This window comes from Dipteris shenzhenensis, chromosome 25, assembly GCF_047967505.1.
Source record: "Dipteris shenzhenensis isolate YYH24624 ecotype China chromosome 25, Dip_SZ_1.0, whole genome shotgun sequence".
NCBI lineage: Eukaryota > Viridiplantae > Streptophyta > Polypodiopsida > Gleicheniales > Dipteridaceae > Dipteris > Dipteris shenzhenensis.
In genome coordinates, this window is record NC_141620.1 from 48657434 (window position 1) to 48681023 (window position 23590).

The 23590-nt window shown below is 42.9% G+C and overlaps 1 protein-coding gene across 1 annotated transcript; it reads left to right on the forward strand.

Moving 5' to 3' along the window:
- Window positions 1-1715: 1715 nt before the first annotated feature.
- On the forward strand, window positions 1716-14654 carry LOC147885994 (peroxisomal adenine nucleotide carrier 1-like). Its single transcript, XM_087396359.1, has 5 exons — window positions 1716-2085; window positions 12863-13094; window positions 13619-13765; window positions 13858-14054; window positions 14151-14654. Exons 1-5 carry the CDS (start codon window positions 1943-1945, stop codon window positions 14440-14442), a joined length of 1011 nt encoding a protein of 336 aa, XP_087252485.1. The 5' UTR covers window positions 1716-1942; the 3' UTR covers window positions 14443-14654.
- The last annotated feature ends 8936 nt before the right edge of the window (window positions 14655-23590 follow it).

Here is a 23590-nt window from a genome sequence, read left to right on the forward strand (position 1 = left end):
CCCCTGCTGCCCGCCATTACGACTTCTCTACTTGCTACCTCTTCATGAAATTCTTCATTTGTGGGGCACATGTCGACATTTGCTTCTAGCTTTGCTTTAGCAATAGTATGAGCAAGCTGCTCATGAATTTTGAGCTCATATGCTTCATTATATGAATTTTCGGCCAGATCTGTTGCTGTTCTCTCTGTCAACCTGCGCATCTATTCTGCCTTTCTTTGCTACTGGATCTTGCCCACAAATCACGCTTTCATTTGCGTTAGAAAGCCCTCTCAAAGCTGCTTGCTCTGCTGGTCGAATTTCATCCTCTAGATTCAGTATGTGAAATAGTTCGTGAAAAATCAAGGTTTAATGACAATTTTAAAAGTTCAAGGGATTTTTAGTTATATTTTTGTTTAAACCCTAAACAAAAACCTTTAAAATTTTCAAGTTCAAGGTTTTTGTGTCTGCTAAGGAAAATGTTTTCTATGAACATTAGGCATGACAAGGGCTGCTTGACCCATGCAAAGGAAAATGCATAAGGGAGACAAGGGGGACTCGATGCCCATAATGGTAGAGCACCTTCTCGTGGATAGAATGAACAAAATGGATGAATATATGTAAGCTGCTCTGTGCAACTTTGGTGTGGCAGCTCCAATTCATTTAATATCCTAGGTTTTAGGCTTGTTGTAGCAAAACTCCCTGAAACCCCTTTCAATTGATTGGCTCCAATCTCCTTGAACTTCTCTCCCTCCTTTTTGATGCCTAACTTCACCCACATCACTGATATGGGAGCTTCTCCACAACCAATGAAGAAGGTAAAATTTGTGGCGAACGGCCATATTTGCCTCTCCACAGATTTCGAGAGTACAGTTCCCCTATGTGGGAATGCCCTCTTAGACATTGTTTTGGAAGCTCACGTTGAGATACAGAAATTGAAGAGAATCTTAGTTTTCCTCCATTTGTGGGACATTGCAATGAGACAAAACATCGAGCTTCACCTCAAGTCTAGTTGCTATTGCTAGGAGATTTGTAGAGCAAAGAATTTGTTTCAGTCCCATGCTCGTTCAGACAACTTTTGACACAAAAAGAGCGACGGGGCCCCTTAGGCCATGTTCACACCAATGAGGTGGAGGGGAGTGGCATGGTCCGTTCACACCAATTGGCGGCAGTTGTGAATAGCTCTGTATATCCAACTCACCACTAACTTTGTAGATGCTTGACTGGCTTGGCATGCCCATCCTCACGGCACTTAGGAACCAACCAATCATTCCTATTTTCTCATGAAACTATTGTAGGACATTAGGTGCCTTGTGTGAATTGGGGTGAGGTGCGCCTAAACGTATATGCAGGTGGGTGGACACCTACTGGGTTGTCTGGTGGGTGGTGTGATCCCGGTATGTCAAAGAACACATGGCACATATCACAAGGAAGAAAGCATAACTTATGTAGATTCTCGACTAGCTTGGCATCGTTGCCGTCGAGACTCACGAAGCTCAAGAACCAGCAAATCATTCCTATTTTCTCACAAAACTATTGCAGGGCGTGTTCGAAGGACGGGCACCGTGTGAGGATTGGGGCGAGTCCGGGCACGAATCTGCCATGTGGACACGGGGCGGGCGGTGTCAGTATGTGAAGGAACACGTGGCAGGACATGATATAAAGAAGAAAGCTGAGAAGCGAGAAAGCCTAGGACGTCAGTGATGACGATGCAAATTCACCTACAAACATTCATCAGATTCGGTCCTTGTACTTCTGTCGCCTAAATATGACCTCTCCATCGCCGAAATTTCTGCTTCCCATCCGCCCCTTCAACCTTCATCATCTCTGAGCAAGAACATTCGATCCGTTTTTCTTTTCAGGAAGATTGCATCTGTACTTCTATTCCCGCAGATTGCATCTGTAGTTCTATTCCCTCAGATTGCTTGCAGAAACTTCGTTTTTTCTTTAAAAGCAAATTAGAAGAATGGGATTGGATTTTGAGGCTTTGACCGAGGCCACTTCCGGTGCCGTTGGAGGCCTCTTGAGTACTTCGATCCTTTACCCGCTCGACACATGCAAGACCAAGTATCAAGCCGAAGCTCGTTCCGGCTCATCTCGGAAATACAGGTAATTTCGTATTCAACTCCTAACATTTAGTCTTTTCTCAATCGTACTTGGTATTGGTGTCAAGTACGATACATTATTTTCGTATTCAACTCTTAAAATTGTAATCTTTTCTCAAACGTACTCGGCACTGGTGTCGCTTCTTACTCAGCTGAAATGGTAACACTTTTATTCAGAGATAGCTGTAGTCCGCTAGCCGATCCTACGTTCGCTTACCGTTTGCGTGGCAAGCCGCATATGGTATAAAGAAGCACAAAACACCACGACTAGAACCGCAGAGAGGTCCGTCCTTAAGCAAAAATCGCGAAGAGGGGGATTCCGGGGGGTTACGATCTTCGACTTTATGTTCTTATTTTCGTACAACTTGTACGGGAGTCGATTTTTGTGGGTCACCTGCTTTGAATTTTTGACGCGCAACATACCTGCCATTTGATCATACTGGTATTTGAACCTTCACCTCAATGAACTTGCCCACATGTGTGTGGGTAGAACGAGAATCGTTCTATCAAGTGAATTGGACAAGAAGCGGTTTCATTTAAAAATAGTCTGCTTTATGTCTGCGCTAACAAGCTATTGAAGGCTTGTTTGCAGCTTTTTTGAGAATAGCTTTGGTTTAGTCTAATAGCTATTGTTTGAAGAGAGAGAGAGAGAGAGAGAGAGAGAGAGAGAGAGAGAGAGAGAGAGAGAGATGGAGTTTTTATGTATACTTACATACATGATGGTGCTCCCAATACTTAGTCTTTTGAGGGTTGTACTATGCGAAATACTATTCTCAATTATCCTCCGAACTAACTAGCAAAACAGTTGAGCATTCTTATACCCACTTGGTAAAACTGTGAAAGGAGAAGAGAGTGCACGCATGTATGTATTTTAATACAAAAAGAGAACAAGAAGATGACAAAAGCAATGAACAAAAACGTAACTTGTGTATCGAAGAGACTATCACTTCTGAGCTATACAACGTCCATGGCAGTTATTCAGTTGGTGGCAAGCGTGGAACAGTCGTGACTTATTGTATCTGATTGATTAATTGATGCCTATTCTTATACTAACTAGATTAGGATTTCTTCAACTCCTTATCCTTTAGTTTGTCAGTCAGATATTGTGTACCCCAATTGCAGTACCACATTTCCAGTGTTGGGGACAGGATTTGGTGAGAACATCAGCCAGGTTGTAGTGAGTGGGGATATATCTCAAGTGAACGTCTCCCTTCTCCACATGATTTTTGACGAAATGTTATTTTAGGTGCAGTCACTTTGCGTGAGATTGTTGGCCATTGCTATACTCGATTGATTTTCGCAGAATTGAAGAAACAGACCCTTGAGAGGAAAACCCAATTTGTTTAAGAATCCTTTGAGCCATATGTCAGAAAGAGCTGTGGCAACAGCAATATATTTTGCTTCCACCGTGGAGATCTGATCAGGGACTGCTTCTTGCTGTACCATGTCCCTGCGCCGGCAGCAAGTTGATAGACATACCCCCTCATAGATTTGCGTGTGTCAGGGACCAGGGTCTCCTGCCCAATCAGCATCACACCTACTCTGCAATGTTTCTCAAGCTTGGGAAGAATAAGTGATGCCGGCTGTTTAGTGAAAAGGATTAGTCATTCTCCTTTAGTGCTAGCCTTTGTCACAGCTGAGTTTGCCCTTCACCTCCCGGAGTGCCGACAGAAACTCAGTACAAAGACCTTTGTATAAATGGATGCTCAAGTATGTGTGGGTGTGTGGATTTGTATGTGTGAGAGCATATGTTTATGCTATGGTCTACAACCACTGTTGGGCACTGATGACGTCAGTGGGGATGTCATAGTAGTTATTCCCTGCTATGCGTGATGGAGTTAATGGTTTCAGCCTAATATCATGAGATTGAAACTGCAATATGTTCTGTTTTTAGAGGATGAGTTTGGGCATGTTTTTGGATTCATCTAGACATCTTGTGCAGCCCACCAATGTTGAAAACCCAGATTCTGCATGTGTTGGGAAATCTGTGAAGCCGTGTAAGCAATGTTAGGTTTGGTACAAGTAACCAAGTTTCGGATTGCACTCATGGCCTGGCAGTAGGGAACTTGCTGCATTGTTGCTGGTCATGGAGGGGCTTTAACAAGCTTCAGATTAGCTGTTGGGTGTGGCTTCACTGAGCCATTTGAAATCGACATAACACATCGATGATGTAGCGCTGCTGCAAGAGAGTGATTGAGCCAGGTGCGAGATCCGGGTGATCTGAATGCCAAGGCAATATTGAGTGGGGCTGTTATCTGTCATAGCAAATTCTAGTGATAGTTGAAGCTTATCATGCCTTAGAAAATGAATTTTATTGCAGGAGAGAAACAAATCATCTACATATAAGCCAATAATGCAGAAGAATATGGAGGATCATTTGACATAGGCACTCATATTTGACAGCAGGCACTTGAAACCCATTTCGAGCAGGAATTTAAGGAGTCTTTGATACCACACCTGGGGCGACCAATTGAGCCCATATATAGGCTCTTTAGCAAGAGACAGACTTGATGTTCATGTGTCAAAGAAATGTAGCTTGGCACTTGCGTGTAGACCCTCTCCGAGTCTAGAAGCACCCCGTTCAGAAACTGTGTCTTGATTCCATGTGGTGAAGATGGAGGCCATGCGATACGTTGAGTGCTATGATCAACAACTGGAGCTTACGTCTCGGTATAGTCAACACCATGAATTTGGGTGAAGCCTCGTGCAATCAGGCGAGGTGGAGCCGTCTTAATTAAAACTTCTTCTTGAGCAACCATTTCGAGCCAACAATTTATTGATGTGGAGGTGGATCAACCAAAACCCAGCTCGATTCTGTTTTAGGGACTCGAATTTGTCATCCATGTCATTGTGCCAGTGTGGAGCGTCTCTGGAATGGAGTGCAAGATCCAATGGGATGTGATCATCGATCGGTAATCCTTGAAGCGGCGGTGGAGCAACCTATGCACCCAAGGAGTATGCAAATCATGAAAATGTTCCATATGTGCCACGAGTCATGCGAGATGACCATTGGAGTGGGGGTTCGATGAATCTAATGAAGAATGTGTGGCAGGCAGCTCAAAGAATTGTTCGGGTAATGCATTGAAGTATTCAGGGGAGAAAGAATCGTCTTGAAAGATTGGGCTTATTGGGTCATTGATGTAGAGGCTAGATCAAAACTAAGATGTCTATTGGGGATTGGAGTGGCTTGAATGGGAGGTGGGTTCATGGTGGCAATTGTTTGCCGAGTGGCCCGGGGAGCCTGTTGGCAATGGAGGGACTGGAGATATAGGCTATGGTGCTGGAATGGGTCAGGGTACTTGCTGAAGTGGGGTGGGCTGAGTGTCCTCGTCAAGCACTCGGACAATGTTGTGGCTTTGAGGCTCGCCTTCAGGTTCGAAGGAGGATTGTTCACTAAAAACAACGTTTCTTGATTAGAGCACTTTATGTTTTTGTCAATTGGACAAGAAAAAGGCTTTCACACCAAACTGGTGTCCATAGCTTATGAGGATGTACAATTGTGACTTGGGCTCCAAAGCTTGTCTGCTACATGAGTGTAAAGCTTCCTGTCCACATTCCATTTCGGCTCCAAAGACTCGCAGAGGGCTAAGGTCGGGCTTGATTCCTGTCCACATTCCATTTCGGCTCCAAAGACTCGCAGATGGCTAAGGTCGGGCTTGATTCATGTCCACATTCCATGAGGGGTTATCTTGTGAGGGCCTCGGCGGGTGGTCAGATTTTGAAGATATATTGCGGTCATTACCGCCTCACTCCAGAAGGTGTATAGCAATGCTGTAGACAAGAGCATGGAACAAACTGCCTCGACCAGGTACGGATCTTCCTCTCTGCCACACCATTTTGCGCATGTGTATCTAGAATGGTTGTTTGATGGATGATGCCGTGAGAGATGTAGTAGTCAGCAAAGGATCTGGAGCAGTTTGACTGCTCCTGTTTGTTGGAAGAGTTTGTAGGGGAGAACCGGTCTACGTGGATGCCATGCCGTGGCACTCCTTGATCTTGGACATAGTCAGACTCTTTCGATGGAGGAAATACGTGCATGTGTAGCCGGAGAAGCCAATGACAAAGAGTAAGAAGTAATACATGTTGCCCAGGGACTGTGTGAGCATCGGACCACACAAATCTGAATGCACCAATTGCAAGGTCGGGTGGCAAACGTCTTGTGAAGCCTAAAAAACCTTGTTCGGCAAGGACACATGGATCGCAGAGGGTTTTGCTTGTGTGGAGATGACTGGGAAGTCTCACGATAGACTATGATGTGGCGAGGATGGCCAAAGAGTGGGATTTTATGTGGTCAAGACATTGATGCCAAAGGTGGCGTGTTGGCAGAGAGGGCCAAATGTTGATTCGGCGTGCCATGCGTTAGCACATGAAATCCATTGGCTCGATTGCACTGGAAGGAATTGACTGCAGGATCTGTGACTTGCATTGTAACAGTGGTCATGATGGAAGATGGTGTTGAACCCTTGAGTTGTTAGTAGACACCGAGATGAGGTTCTTTTGGACGAGATGAGGTTCTTTTGGAGGCTAGGCACGTGGAGGACGTTGTGGATCTGCAAGTCAGAGCCGTCATGGGTGCTTATGTGGACTGTGCTAGTGCCAGTTGTTGCCAACATGCTATCGTTTCCAAGGTGCATGTTGAGCGGCTTGGAGAACCATGTCGAATCTTGAAATGATGATTGGTCAGAAGTCATATGCTGCATGGCACCAATGTGAAGAAAGCAGTCAACGTTGTGGATCTTGGACGAGCCGGGCTGACCAACCACCGTGCAAAGTAGTCGTGGGGGTGGCTCCATGTGGGCGAGGTTTGATTGGGGAGACCATTGTCGTGGAGCGCCGTTGGTAATGCATCGGGCACTTTGGCCATTTCTTCATGGGAATCATCGAGGTTGGCGTGAGGACAATTGCTATAATGCACTCGATGGCATTGCTGCCGAAAAGGTAGGATTAACCCAGTTTGAGGGAGAGATGTGTCCTTGCAATGGAAACTGCGAGGGGAGTCATTGCTTGGGAGAAAATGGGAGGCATGACCTTGGGAGGAAAAGGCAGGAGGAGTTAGAAATGACCCAACATAGGGTACGCACAGCGGAAAACTGATAGTAATGCCCAGGAGCTCACACAGTGTGATGTGGGGTGTTGAATCACAAACTTCTTAACTTATGTGCATAGATGTGCAAGCCAGTAAATAGACAATGCTCAGAGACAAATATAGAAGCAACACTTTATATTTCCGTCCGTCCAGAAACTAGGACAGGATACAATACCAAAAGGTTCTTCAACTACAAGCTTGGCACTTCTAGATCTCTGAGCCTGCATGCTCCACCTCGAGCATATGTAGACTCTTTGTCTAGATCCCTTCCACCTTGCTGTCCGGAAGCCACCAGCCTAGGTGGGCAGCCACTCTAGCTCAGTCTGCAGCTTCTCCTAGGTCACCTTGTCCTCGTGAATGTAGGCCTAAGGCTCACCCTTTGCTGCTCCTGTCTGCTGTCCTGAGGGCTGCTCCAAGTGATTATAAATGAGGGCTGGAGGCCCTCCTTTTATAGGCCCCAAGGGGACTGGCAAAAACCGACCAGCCTGCACCAGACTGGCCGACCAGTCTGTGGCTGGTCCAGCCCTATTAGGGCTCACAAACCGGGGCCTTTTGGGCCCACTCTTCTAGGGCCTTGGCCCTCTAATCAAGGCAAGGGCCCAGCCTATATAAAGGCAGGTCCCTGCCTCATGGCAGCCTCCTTTGCTGCTCCAACAGGCCTGATCCAGCCCCGTACTGCTCCGCACAGTTGCACGCCACCTGCCCCAGGTCTGCACACCCTCCGTACTGCTCCGTACAGTTGCGCTACCTGTCCGCCTCTATTCGGGGCCTGTTCCAGCCCGTGCAGACAGCCCTTGAAGTGCCTCTGAAAGGCTGCTGTGCTGCCCACATGACAGCTCATGTGCTGCCCATGTGGCAGCCCTTTATGGCTGTCCTTTTCCTGTGAGGTGCTGCCCATGTGGCATATGTCATGTGCATGGATTGGTATCTGACGTGTACTGGGTACACAAGACTAGCTTAGGTAGCTTGGGGAGGCTTAGAGCTAGGCAGGCTTGATTCTCGGGTTGAGTGGCAAGGGTACGAACCAGTTAGGGGTCTTCGCTATTTTTGGCACTTGGGGCCTGAGTCTATATAAGGGGCCTAGAGGTTCATCAGGGAGCCGATGGGAGCAAGTCTCGTTCCCAGGTGCAAATTCATGTTCATTACCTTGCAAGTGCTTTATGGTTCATCGTTAAGGGTTGTGGTTAGATTGGGGAAAGAAGGAAGGAGAGAGAGAGAAGGGGTGAATTTGCAGGAAGCAAGGTGGAGTGGAAGAGAGGCCGGGAGAAAGATCGTCTATAAGGGAAAGCATTTTGGTGTAGATCGTTAGTTGTAGGAGTTGGCGCAGGGAAGAAGTAGGAGCGAGATCTAGAAGGGAAGCCGAGAGCAAGGACGGGATAATTCGTGGAGAATGTGTATAGATTATAAACGATTGAATAAAGTGACAATTAAGAATCGATACCCTCTTCCTCGTTCCGATGATTTGATAGACCATTTGGCCGGAGCGAAGTATTTCACTAAGATTGATTTGCGTACGGGTTATCACCAAATCCGTATCTACGCTAGACACATAGATCGAACCGCATTCCGAACTAGGTATGGCCATTACGAGTTTCTCGTATTACCTTTTGGTTTGACCAATGCTCCTGCCACCTTTCAGCAAATGATGAACGATTTGTTTCGAGATTTTCTGAGCAAATTCGTTGTCGTGTTCTTAGATGACATCTTGGTATATAGCCGAATGCTACACGATCACATTAGACACCTCCGCATTGTCTTAGTTATACTAAGACAGCATAAGCTTTATGCCAAGATGAGTAAATGTGACTTCTTTATGAAGGAGATCATTTACTTAGGGGACAAGATTTCTTCAGAAGGTATTAGCATTTGATTTGGATCGTATCCAGAAGGCTTTGGAATGGCCTATCCCTCAGACTGTGAAACAACTTCGTTCTTTCCTAGGATTCACGGTATTTCTACGGAAGTCTGTGCATGATTATTCACACATCACGGCACCCCTGACAAACATATTGAAAGATCGTGGACGCAGGTCTACCCAGCCAATCTCTTGGAATGATGCATTGAACAAGGCTTTTGAAACCTTGAAGTTAACTATCAAGTTCTTGCAGTACTCGATCCTACCCGGCCTTATGTTTTAGAGGCCGATGCGAGTGATTTTGCGATTGGGGCAGCTTTACTCCAAGAGGGCAGACCTGTAGCTTTTGAGAGTAAGAAGCTAGACGACACCCAATATCGTTGGCCCACACTAGAAAAAGAACTCTATGCAGTTGTGTATGCTCTAAAAGTTTGGAGATACTACTTGTATGGTTTGAAGTTTCTTGTATTGACCGATCACCAGTCAATCAAGTATGTGTGTGATGGGTCTGAATTGAGGGGACGGAAGGCTAGATGGGCAGAGTTAATGCAAGATTTTGATTTTGAAATATGTTATCGAAAGCGTTCGCTGAATCGTGTGGCGGATGCCTTAAGTCGAGTCAAGTTTGTAAATGCTTATGTCATTTACATAAATATCCTCAAACCTATTTCAATCCTTGAGAGGGCTTTGCGCAATTGATAGTCATTTTAGTTCTTATTGGCAGAAAGTCCAGAATGGGAGCTCCATGGTTGACCAGGACTCAAGGATTGTGCCACCTACGGTACAGGCGGCGGGAGGTCAGTGGATGATTAGGAATGGCTTGCTGTTCCAGAATGGAAAGATATGTGTGTCAGATGTTTCGGATCTTCGATCCAAGATTCTCTAGGAGTGTCATGATGCTCCTAGTGTTGGACATCTAGGTATACATCGGACTCTGTCTCTTGTGAAGCATACCTTTTATTGGCCTAAGATGCGTGCATTTATTGAAAACTATGTGGTAGGTTGCCGGGTTTGTCAGGTTACTAAGGTAGAACGCCTTAGAAGCGCGGGTTTATTACAGCCATTGCAAATCCCAGGTAATAAGTAGGAAAGTATTTCCATGGATTTTATTACCGGTTTGCCTAGAACGTGCAAGGTTCATGACTCCATTTGGGTCATAGTGGACCGTCTAACAAAAAGGCTAGATTCTTACCTACTAGAACAACCATCTCAGCTGTTCAGTTGGCTCACGAGTTTGTGGACCACTTCTTTAAGCTGTATGGTTTGCCCTCTGACATAGTCAGCGACAAGGACTTGAAGTTTACAAGCAACTTTTGGACACTTGTTTTTGAGAAGTTAGGAACTACTCTAAGTATGAGTTCCTCAAATCATGCACAATCTGATGGCAGTACAGAGAAGGTCAACCAATTGGTTGAAGATATGCTTCAGGCATATGTTTCTAAGAGACAGTTTTCATGGGAAGATTAACTACCTATGATAGAATTTGCTTATAACAGTGCAAAGCATTCGAGTACTGGCTACAGTCCTTTTATGCTTATGTACGGGTTTCAATCTAAGTCACATGGTTGGGTTAAAGGGAATCCAAAATGATGCTGCAAAGACATTCTTGCAAGACATGCAAGAAATGTTGCAGTTTGCCAAGGAGTCTATTAGAAGTGCCCAAGATCAGAATAGATTTTATGCTAATAGACATCGTTCACCTATAGAGTTCTCTGAAGGAACGATGGTATATTTGCGTATTTCCAAGGAATCCAAGAGCCTAAGTACTAGTTTGGTTCCGAAGTTATCCCCCAGATACTGTGGTCCGTTCAAGGTTATAAAAAGAATTGGACCAGTTGCATATAGACTAGAATTGCCTCTTGATGTTAAGGTACATCCAATATTTCAGTTAGCAGACTGAAAGAGTTATTGGGTGTGGATGATCAACTTGTTTCTCCTCAAGAAATAATAGAAGTTACAGATTTAACTTTTATTTCACATGAGCCGGAGAGTATTCTTGAATTTCGTGAAAGGCAGATTCGTAATCGAACTATGATGGAGTACAAGATCAAGTGGAAGGATCGTGTTGAGGAGGATGCAACATGGGAGACATTACAAAACCTTCAGAGGACATTCCTGGGTTTTTTAGCGAACTCTGGAGTGAGCTCTTAGAGGAGGGGAAGTATGTCATGTGCACGGATTGGTATCTGATGTGTACTGGGTACACAAGACTAGCTCAGGTAGCCTGGGGAGGCTTAGAGCTAGGCAAGCTTGATTCTCGGGTTGAGTGGCAAGGGTACGAACCAGTTAGGGGTCTTCGCTATTTTTGGCACTTGGGACCCGAGTCTATATAAGGGGCCCAGAGGTTCAGTTCTCAGGGAGCTGATGGGAGCAAGTCTCGTTCCCAGGTGCTGGTCTGATCTTGGATTGAGTCACGGACGCGGGCCTGCATCATAGCATAGCCCAAGGCCCAGCAGCAGATCCTAGGCTTCACAGCGCCACTTGGTGGTATGGGACACCAGGCTGGTTAGGATCTGGTTGGGAGTTCGTGCCAGTAGCTCAGCTTGTGGCTCGGAGGGGACATCTCCTGATTCGGGATCGCATCCCGTAGGTGTCATGGTTGGGTGGTGAGCAGCCTGCTCAGTTTCCTCACGTTTGGTGTGTTCTTGTGTTTGCTTGCAGATCAGAGGTTTCAGGAGTGCTGGGGTCGTGTCACAGCCCCCTCCCTTATCTTTTCTGCCTAGGTTCACCCCCCCATGCTCTCCTCATATGGGGGCTAACAGATGGGGAGGTGACCATTCCAATAGAAGGAACTGCCATGGTGGAGGATTCAAAGGTTCGACGCATCAAGTATTTCTGTAGAAATTTGCCAATCAGGGAAGGAAGAGTCAGCTGTTGAAGATTGCTTTGTGTTGTCAAGAAGCTCCGCCATGTGTGGGGAGGATCCAAAAAGAACATGACCCACGGCAGCAGTTTCATCCAGCAAAGTTTAAGGAAATCGGGCACCGAGTCAGCGTCAGCCAATGGAAGATCAGAAGGTGTCTCTGTGCATGGACTTGAGTTACAATGTTGATATGGCCATACATGGCTTTAAATTTGTTCCAAATCGCGTTGGAACTCTTGAGTGAGTGAATAAGTTGAAGCTAGTGTCTCCGCAGTTCAAACAATTTCAGCCTTAGCCTTGGAGTTATCGTGCTGCCATTTTTGAGTAGTGTCAGGGAGCGTGACGCCTTGGTTGACAGAGGTGCCGGCGACAATGTCCCAGAGATCTGATCAGATCAAGAGCATGTCCATACGAATAGCCCATGAATGGTAATTGGATTTGAAGAGCTTTTCTATCTCATAAGCACAGCTTGATCAAAGAAGTGGTTGAAGCCATTGTTTGTGCAGGGAACGAACGTGGTCATTATGGCAGGATCAGATGATCAGAGGGCAGTAAGGAGCAAGCGGCAGAAAGGCTGGGTAACTGATACCATGTGAAAGGATGAACGTAGAGAGAGAGAGAGTACATGCATGCCTAATTGATGCTTGTTCTCATAGTCTAACGGTTCTCATAGTCTAACGGGATTAGGATTTACAAACTCCTAACAAAAACGAGATTGGACTTATCCAATTTTCTGATTTTCCGTTGGGAGGACCATAAAACTTGAGGCTGTTGCCTGAAAGATGTGTGTACATATATAACCGTCTGCACACACACCATACACACATTGATGGTGAAACTGCTACGTCAGGTCAATTAGCACAACAAACAGAAATCTGTTTCATTATTTTTTGGCCACAAAGGTAGTATAGTGGACTGTTATTTTGTCAATGCCGTGTGGATGTCGATGATGCTAACTGTAGATTATGTTATGGCAGGTCCCCTCTTGATGTACTAAGAGAGGCGATATCCTCTGGTCAACCGCTTTCACTGTACCAAGGTCTTGGCACAAAAAATTTGCAGTCATTTGTTTCACAGTTTATATATTTTTACAGCTATAGCTACATCAAGAATTTTTACTTGAGAAGAAGCAAGAAGAAAAGAATGGGTACTGGCGCAAATCTCATTGTGGCTGCTGCCGCTGGGGCTTGTACTGTTGTCCTTACTCAGGTACCAGCTATCTCCAAACAGGAGTCCATAATGTGGAGGTTAAATTTGACAACTGCTTAATATCAGTATCCATCTAGATGAGCATATATCTTGATGATGAAAAATGGTGCATAGATATTGCTGGATGAGATATGCTCTTTCTGTGTGGCCTGTCTACTGTGGAACAATATAAAAAATGAGGATGCGGCATAGAACAAGAGCAATGTCAAGATCAGTTAACTCTGACCGATAGACAGTTCTGGCACCAATGTGATTGCCTGCTTATGTCTGTCTGTTCTGTCAAGTGCAAATCATTTTGTGATTTAATCATAAGAGTCCGTAGTGTGTAATTGGTAGTACTAAAGTCAAAATGAGTTGGGTGGTGATGACATATTTGGATGCAGCAAGTCAGATGAAGCATGGTGATCCTATCTATGCATCCATATGTGTGCACACGTGCTTCCACTGTGTGCAGATTTTGTCGAATGCATCATTAAGAATTCTGTTAGGCATTGCTTCTGAGCTTGAAAATATTCTATCTGCAGCCCTTGGACACTGCTTCAGCTCGAATGCAGACCAGCACTCTTGGTAAGGCAAGGGGTTTGTGGGAAACTCTCACGGAGGGTGATTGGAGGCAAGCTTTTGATGGCATTGGAGCCTCCCTTCTTTTGACATCAAATCCTGCTATACAGGTATTGTAATGAGGTGTCAAACTTTCAAGGAGTTGTAGATCTTCTGTCTAAGCATCTACTAGGGCTTACACATACAATGGTCATCTTTGTAGTACACAGTCTTTGGACAGCTGAAGGACCGACTTATCAGCTCACAGAAAATTCAAAAAATTTTAAGCAATGGAACAGCTCCGCTTGAGTCAGAGAACAGTGCAGATGTCTCACCAGTTGTGTTATCTGCTTTATCTGCTTTCCTCCTGGGAGCTTTATCAAAGACTTGTGCAACAGTCATAACGTATCCTGCTATAAGGTAGCTGAGTTACTTGCCATAATAAAATTTTCATTGGATTGCTCTCTCCCACTGGTGGTGTTAATGTCCCAGACATACTGACCTGTAATTTAACAGGTGCAAAGTCTTGTTACAAGCTGCTGAGTCAGAAGAAGTCGAGCAACAGACAAAGATTGCAAAGCCCTTGGAGAGGCCACCAAAGAAAATGATTGATGCCATTCGCATAATCTGGCACAGAGAAGGTGCCCTTGGATTTTATAAAGGCTTACAAGCACAAATCGTTAAAACCATATTAAGTGCCGCTCTGATGTTAATGATTAAAGAAAAGACTTACAAAGGTACATGGTTAGTCATGTTGGCTCTCAGGAGATCGGCCTTGGCCACAAGACTGAGAGTAAAGAGCATCTAGTGTGGACATGACTGTTAAAAAGCATCTCTGTCCAACCCATTTCAAAAATTGGGATTAATGTGTTATATCAAATCCATAAGTGTTTTCCAAACTAATTCCTCCATTCTACTAACATACATTCCAAATGTGGGGTGAATCTTACGTTTGAATTATGACAAAGGATGCTGAATCTCACACATGAAGCATGATTCTGCATTATCTATTTATAAGTAGCCGTTCAGGAATTGAAGGCTTGTCCACATTCTTGTTAGTTGAATTTTGAAGGTTACTTATTCATCATTGTATTGCATTTTTACTTGGAAGGCATTACTTTGAATGGTGCATGTATTATTGCAGGTATATATTGGGTGCAAACATAACTTTGGACCTTGGTTCATTAAAATCTCATTACTTTGGTTGGTTTCCATATGTGGAACATATAATTGGTAAATAAATCATTGCATTAAGCCAAGATGTCCAAGTGGATCATCCAAAAATTCCACCTGAACAATCCATGCCATAGGTGGAAGATAAATAGGAGTTGCACTACGATTAAGTCCTTTGACTATCTTGGTTTAATAAACTCTCATTGCTTTGGTCTGGTTTCCATATGTGGAATATAAATTAAATGATTGGATTAGGTTAAAATGCCCAAGTGGATCATGTAAAACTTTCACAGAAGCAATTCGTGTCATATGTGGGGGATTTCTAAGCTACATATAGAAAAACCCAAACTTCAAAGTTGAGTGCTCATAAATGGTGAAGACATGACAAGGTTGAGGATTTGGGTAATGAAGGCCAAGATTGGGCCAAATTAGCCATAATCCTCACTAACTTTGACTAGAAAAGGGATAGGGCAGGTTAGGGAAAAGGGGTAGAATGCATGGAAGGAGATAGAGGAAGAGGAAGAAGGAAGGAAATGCGTAGGAGAGAGAGAGAGAGAGAGAGAGATCTATTAATGTTTGCTCTCCTTCCCTCCTCTCTCTTCCCCCCCCCCCCCCCCGCCCAAGGGCTGATTCTCTGGTTAACCAAATGGTGTTTGTACTTTGTCTCCTAGACCCTACAAACATGGGTCTAGGAGACAAACATGGGTCTAGGAAAGAGGGGGGGAGAAGGAAGGAGATGGGTAGAGAGAGATAGAGAGAGAGAGAGAGGGGGGGGGGGGAGGAAAGGAGAGCGTGTAAGACAAGATTAGAGTACATGGAAGGAGAGAGAGAGGGGGAGAAGGAAGGAGATGGGTAGAGAGAGAGAGAGAGAGAGAGACGTGGGGTATTAATGTTTGCATACGGTTTCAGGAGTCTAGGAGACAAAGTACAAACACCAAAAAGTGACAAACACCATCTAGATAATGAGAGAATTGGGGGGGGGCGGGGGAGGGGGAGGGGAAGAGAGAGAGAAGGCAAGTAGGAGGAAGCAGGGAGCGTAGGATAGGATTAGTGGTCACATCAATAAGGTGAGTACAGAGGGCAGGAAGGTGGACTTATATAGCCACTGTCCACATGTCTCCTTTTGGCCCCTCTAGTCCTAAACAATCCCAAGCGCTTTCATCACCAACAAGCATCCAGGGGTATTACCACCCCCTATCACGCTTTCATCACCAACAAGCATCCATAATCGATTACATAAGTTCTGGATGTCCCCAGGGTTTTGTTCTACATCGCATTGTGCTTTGCTATCCACTTTCTCCACATGGGAAGCATTGAATGCTTTGCCATATACCCCACAGGGTAGCTTTAAGGAGCGCTCTCCATTGCATCTTTGATTATGCTATCCTTACGAAATTTGAAGAACTGAAAACCATCTTCAGTATTGCTGTTGTCAAATAGCTCTATAAGTTTCTCTAATCCCCAACATTCCATGCATCTAGAGTTCTCACATATGAGACAACCTAGGGCTCCAATACTTGGATGCTAGCATACATGTCTTTCGGATGTCTTCCAAAGATAGTGTCTTTGTTGAAACATAGCACATCTAGCCTCCAAATATCCAAATAATCTAAGAGAGACATATTAGGCTTTGCTAGTAGTCATGTAACCATGGTCCCACAATCTTTCCTTGTCATTGGATACACTAAAGTCCAACCCCAACATTAAATTAATCAAACACATTGTTTGAGCTTGTCTTGGTAGAACAACGAAGGGGCATTGGATGAAACAAGCCCATGCTAGATCTTGTTTGACCTTCATTTGCTTCAAATGAAAAGGGTCACCTGTCCATGTAATTGTTATAGTAAGAAAACATAAACATACACATTCCCCAAATCTATCAGCCATGTGCAAACAAGTGCATATGTTGATCCATAGTCTTGAGTATGCACTCCTCAATCCTAGACTTCTCCTGAACCTTGCAACCCTCTCTGAACCCTAGAACTCCTACGTAGCTCTCTCAACCTTATCCCCCTTTGAACCCTGCAACCCCATCTAAACCCTTAAACCCCCATGCCTCCACCCATCATTGAGATACAGCCCTCTTTCTCACCTACACGAGTACGAGAGCTGATTTCCATGCTTCAGCCTACACCTCTCACCAGAATACAACCCGAGGACCTATGCTACACTTGTGAACACCTATGCTACAACGAGCAATGACACGGTTGTAGGTGACTAACACCCTCAGAATCTGGACTTAGGAAAGACAGTGACAACAATGTGCTATCTTTTATATTTTCTTCCTTTATGGAGACCATTCAATGCTATACTCACCTCCTCCTAGAAAACTCTATCTTCAAATTCTACATGCCTAAGAGTATCTTGTGTAAACACATCTAAATCCTTACCTTGCTGGTCAACATCTTCATCTTCTACACATTGATATGACAATCCTCTCTTTCTTGCTATCCATATTGTTTCTATTGTGTGGGCTATTGTTGTTATTTGAGCAGCTATCTCCTACAAATCCCTCTTGTATTTGCAGCTATAATCACCTAAGAATAACCATATTTTTTTCCTGCATATAGAGACATATTCAGTGGCTTTGTAGCATGATCTAGCTGTGTATTAGGGAGAGGCATAGCATGGATGGGTTGCATTATTTGCATTACCATTGTTGGCATGAGTGCATTCTCTTGAGTTGTTTGGTTTTTGTTTTTATAGGCTTGCTTAGCCTTTGTCATAACTCCTCTAGGCATCATAGCTCCAAAAATAGGTGGCTCTTCTATAGCATATGTATCTCTAAATTTAGCATAGAATGACATCTCTATCAGTTCTAACATCTGAATGTGTAAGGTACAACCACTTCCATATATATCATGACCTTGCAATGCACTAGGGTGTGAGTCAAAATGTATTTCAAGTTGGAGACCTCCTAAAATATGATGCATGACAATAACAAGGAGAAAATACTTGATGCAACAAATCTAGAGTAACGGGGTACAATAGATTGTGAATGGTAATTAAAAGGATCCCTTGGGCTATGAATTTTCCTCACATCCATGCTGTTCTAAGCTTTTTGCATGTTACTCAAATCTTTGTATAAGCTGCCCAATGCTAGAGGCAGGTTGCCCCATGTTGTCAATTCTTGCCTATCTCACAGTTCAACATGTGCTAGAGAGGCTCAAAGAAAGGTCGATGAAGAAGCTTTGAAATGGGATGGTAAAGACCTTCAAAATGGGGCTTTGAAGGCCTAAGAAGGGGGGGTCCTAGGTCACCTACGATAGTTAAGACACTAATGTAAGACCACTAGGACAGTTAGAACACTTTGTTAGTCTAACCTAACCCAACTAAGTCATTAGCCTAGGTCACCAAATCTAGTCTAACCAACCTAACCTAGACCAACTAGTCTAACCTTCACTATCCTAACATGGATTAACTTAAGATGACTAGACTAAGTAAATTATAAGGATTGCATAGAAAATCAATGAGGATGAATCTGAGGAAATCCACCGGGCTTACATTCAAGCGATGCAGGTGAGAGACACTAACGTGTGGGCTAGTGGCTGTAGGTGAAATCAGGATGATGTCGATGCTCGGGCGAGCTATTATAGGAGGGGAGGTAGCATCAATGGACAAAAGGTTGGGTGTGTTCCTAGAACAAGTCTGGGTTGGAATTTTTGGCCTTGCAAGGGTCCTGAGGAATGGTGATGATTAGAGAATGTTAATCATGCTTAGAGTTTAGAATGTAGTTCATTTGGTCAAGTTGATCATATTAATGGGTGTTTAATGTTAGGATAAGTGGTAGTTTAGGCCATTGTAATGAGTTTTAGGTTTAATTTTTGGTCTCTTTATGTAGATCCTAAACAACTTTGTCACTTCATGTGGATTAAGTTTTTTGCCTTACATGAGGGGTAGTGAATTATTTGGTCACTTAGCTTGTATGACACCACCTTTATTAAAAATATATTAAATAAACTAATGATGATCTCTTGCCAAAATGGTCATGTCCCCCTTCATATTTAATGGTCCATCCCCTCTTTCATCTCTTTTCTCTATGTTCTTTTCACATCTACCTTTCCCCATATTCATTCACTTGTATTTTTCTCTTTCCCTTTTCTTGCAATTTAGACCTTTCACATCTACCTTTCCCCATATTCATTCACCTTCGCTTGCATTTTTCTGTTTCCTTTTCCTTCCAATTTACACTTTCATTTCCCTTTTACAAGTTATTGGAAAATTTAATTGTAATATTTATTCGAGATACTTTACATTTTCTCTCAGCATAGATACCTATCAAAGATGCCTCAACCAACAAATCTACAAACCATGATGACTACTTTTGCTTCATCTTAGAATCCAAAGATCCAACAACCTACAACTACCATGTAGACCATATATGAAGCAACCTTGACAACCCCAACAAACAAGCAGGTACCTCATTTGCATACTGGGGACAGACCACTCCATTGCACATAATGCACACTTACACCTACACCTACACCTACAATAACATTCCAAAAGGTAGGGCCTTAGTGGGATCCCCACCTTGCTTTGAAGGGATGTGCTAGCCTTTTGCCATTGTTGTACTTTAGAATCAATCAAGACATTTCTTGTCGAAGATGTTCTGCCACTTGGTGCTACCTGTCTGCGTTGAAATTGGCTTGGCACATGGTTTGATATTGTATTGTACATGTTGGTGGCACTGGCCTTATTTTTTCTTATGAGGTTGCTTAGCACTGTCTGTCTGTGTCAAGTTGGTGGCACTGGCCTTTTTTTTTCTTATGAGGTTGCTTAGCACTGTCTGTCTGTGTCAGGTTGTGCTAGTCGTTAGCTTGTAGGATTTGCAGGGTGCTCTAGCTAGCCCAGCTCGCTACCCAGCCTTATATAGGCAAGCAGAGGAAAGAAGGAACAAGAAGGAAGGTGGATTAATAGGAGAGAAGGTGCCAAGATTGAGGACCTAATACCAATATAGAAAAGGCGTAGGGGCAGATTAAGGAAAGGAGAGGGAGGAAAGGGGAGAAGGAGATGGGTAGGGGGGTTGAGAGAGAGAGAGAGAGAGAGAGAGAGAGAGAGAGAACGAAGGAGGGAGCATAAGATAGGATAAGGGCTCACAAATGGGCACAAACAACACAAGTTGAGAAAGAACATGTCTGCCTCATTTTGAACTTGTGTCCACATCTTGATTCACAAATGATCGGACAAGTTTACAACAAGTACTAAAATTTCCTATCATGTTCAACAATTATAGATCGCTTGTGGTAGGGGCTTTAGATTGTGGACAGGATGTTATAGGTTGGAATCCTACTTGGAGCAGAATCATTTATCTTTTGTAGGTGAGTGGCCTTGAAAGACCATCCAAGAAAATTGCAATTTTCTCATTTCACATAGGATAGACCTCGAACGTGTCTTAAACACTTGCGAACCGACTATCTAATTTGATTAGTAGAGATCCTTTTTTGTTGATGTCTGCGGACAAATGTCAATATAGCCTTAGATGTCACATTTGAGGAGGTGGACGTTCTTCTTCTTTTTTGAAAAGTGTCAGCTTTTATTATAATAGAGGAAAATTTTATAAAACTATGGGCTAACTAGTAAAATGTCCATAGTCCATGTCGTAGAGGCCAACAACACTCATAGTACTAAACACCAAATCCATCTTGGCTACAGCTCATTAAGACAGAGCCCAATTAGGGAATCATACTCCAGCCCCTTGCTTGAAGACAAAAACATTGTACCAGCTCAAGATAGCCAACAGGACCGCAACCCAAACATACTACTAGTAGCAAACTACTAGAGTAGAGGGAAGACCACCAATGTCCCCCAAACCAACCAACTTTCAATTGGGATGGATACAAGGTGGAATTTTATAATCCTCCTCCACTATATCTCCTTTTGACCCCTCTCTAGACTGAAACATCCTCTAGCCAAATTAGCCCTATCTTCATGAATTTTCATTACCACTGATGGTTAGTCAAGGGTTTGAGGATTCATCTAACATCATGTTTATATTTTGCATAGAACTAACACAAAAGACTGTACAATACAAATGGATTGGAAACTCTAAGCCTAAAGGGTGTTTTTATATATTCTTTGTTTTGAACTAATCTAGTGTATAATTACTCATTTGTGGTATGCTGTCTGGCTGTGTCCTCTCTCCTCATCTCCACTCTTCTTCTCTCATCCTCCATTTTTATTCATGGTATTATCTATGATTCTTTGCCTTCTATTAAGGCATTGTGATCTTTTTTGTGGAGAGAATACATGGTTCATTGTGATCTTTTCTTCTTATGAGAGATACCTCCTGTTTCTTAGAAATTGTGAGTGGATATCTTCTTTCATTATGAATGAGAGAGATATATCTTGTGTGAGAGAGACTCAGCAACAAAGTTCCTATTGAGTGTATTTTTCCTTCTTTCCTCCCAAGAGTGAAGTCCTATCCTTTGATAGAGAGAGAGAGAGAGAGAGAGAGAAGGAGTCTAACTATATACTCTATTCTTCCACCTACTTCTCTTGGGAGTCCTATTACTAGCCGGTCAATCTCAATGTAAAACAAAACATAGCTAAGGAAAAGAAAAGGGAAAACATACTACTAGTCTCAAAACATCCAATAATGTCTCTAATGATATGCAACCAGGCCAACATCAATTGCAACAGCAACAAAAGGCAACATGTAGCGACTACAAGCAAGCACAATCAACAAATCAAGGAAAGCAAAATAGCCCGACACATGGGTGTTGGGCACTATTGCTAACTACCTATAGTATGCGTGACCTAAGTAACTTGTGTGGTGGACCACAAGTCATCTATGACAAAGAAGCCTAAGCAAGACAAGCAAGCTAGAGCAGTAAATGAGGTGATGCAATCAAAGTGACTCTTGTTGCAACAACCAAGAACTCAACGTGAGCACAAGAGCACACCATCATAGTAGCCAACCTAACACACCCACAAGACATCACAAGTAGGACAACAAAGAAAACTCACCTTACCAATAGTCCTTGATCAAGATTCATATAGCCACATAAAGATCCATAAAAGAGATAAGCCATTGTGGGGGCATGTTAAGGTGGACCACTTTTTTCACCAGTACACTACTACAATCTCTTAAAAGATGACACTACTATTAACCTTAAATTGTCAATTTATAGGAAAAAAAATATGCATGTTGAACCAATAGGGTAGCTACTCTAAATCTCTATAATAGTAATAGTGCTTTTTCTAGGACACCGCCGTTTGGACCAGCTAATCATGCACAAACCTGCAACATAAATGGTTTAGCTTACTACCTGACTTTAATTAACTACATAAGATTTTGTGGGGTATATTTTCTCAAGGAAAAATATGACGTTTTTGCCAAATTTCAAGAGTTCAAAGTAATAGTTATAGAGAACCAAATATGCATAAAGCTCAAAATTCTCAAATTGAATAAAGGAGGTCAATACATGCCTTTCACATTTTTTAAAATTTGCAAGAGTAACACAATCCAAAAACACAATTCACACTAAATAGAATGGAGTAGCCAAAAGAAAGAATTATAAGACTTTAGTAGAGAGTGCTAGAGTATTGGGCAAAACCTATAGTATTGGGCAAACCCAATTTATGCTACCAACTACTTACTTGATGAGCTTCCGATCGAACCTATTCTACGTATGACACCTTATGAGGAACTCATTGGATACAAGTCGTGCATTGGGCATATCTTCTCATATTTGGATGTATAGCACATGCTCACATACATGGTGATCATCATAGTTGAATGTAAAGTTACACAAATACATCACGGTTGGCTACAGTGATGAGAGCAAAGCATAGTAGTTGTATGATCCCATCAAGTGATAGTAGTGTAGTATTTGTTGAAGAATCATAACGGAAGTCATCAAATACACAATAGATAGTCACACTAACAACTTAGACACATACATAGAAGGTTGATGAAGAAGAGACACATACATAGAAGGTTGATGAAGAAGAGACAGCATTGCCAAAAGGTCTCCCATAAGAGGAGAAGAGCCAACATTGCCAAAAGTCACCAAAAAGTGAGCGAGACAAAAAAACAAGCGAGAAAAAGAGAGCAATCCAAAAAAGTGAGTGAGGCTAAATTATAATATAGCAATAAATCCACCATTTGAGTAGCAATAATATTAGAATTTTTCTTCAATGCTAGAATTTTGTATCTAAATATGATTATAAATATCACATTCTCCACAACTACCAGTTAAAAGTATACATGTATGTGAGTCACACAACATTTCCCCTAGGTCACAACATGTGCAAGAAACATAACCACCACAATGTTTATGAGTCATATGTCAACTTCAAAGTCACCATTATAATTCACATGCAAATTCAAAGAACATCTTTCCCATGCTTGTATTTCTAAGAAAAGTCATACAATAATCTCACAACATCCATCTAGGTGGCAACAAAATAGCAATAGAGTGAGAACTTCCCTGATTGGATCCCTCAAAAGTCTATAAACATCCTAAATGTTATTTTGCATCTAAATATCATTATGGACATTCAAATATTGACAATAGTATCACATCATACATACGAGCCTAGACTAAGTGAAAAAACAGAAGTATAATTTAAAATTGATATATAGGTGAGGCATGCAACATTGAAAAGGTCACGCCAAGCAAAAAAACACAAGTATCACCCAAAAATGGTATGTTTGTAAGTCATATTATATACTTTTGACATCAATGTCACCACTATAGATCACATTATAGCTTCATAGAACATCTATCCCAAGTTTATCCCACAATTTCACAGATTTTACATTTTTAAAGCAAAAGAAA

Bases quoted from the DNA above. Each gene is read 5' to 3' on its own strand.
- LOC147885994 (XM_087396359.1), top strand. From the start codon at position 1,943: ATGGGATTGGATTTTGAGGCTTTGACCGAGGCCACTTCCGGTGCCGTT. The intron at 13,766-13,857 runs GTATTGTAATGA...TCATCTTTGTAG, and splicing joins CATCAAATCCTGCTATACAG to TACACAGTCTTTGGACAGCT. The intron at 14,055-14,150 runs GTAGCTGAGTTA...GTAATTTAACAG, and splicing joins ATAACGTATCCTGCTATAAG to GTGCAAAGTCTTGTTACAAG.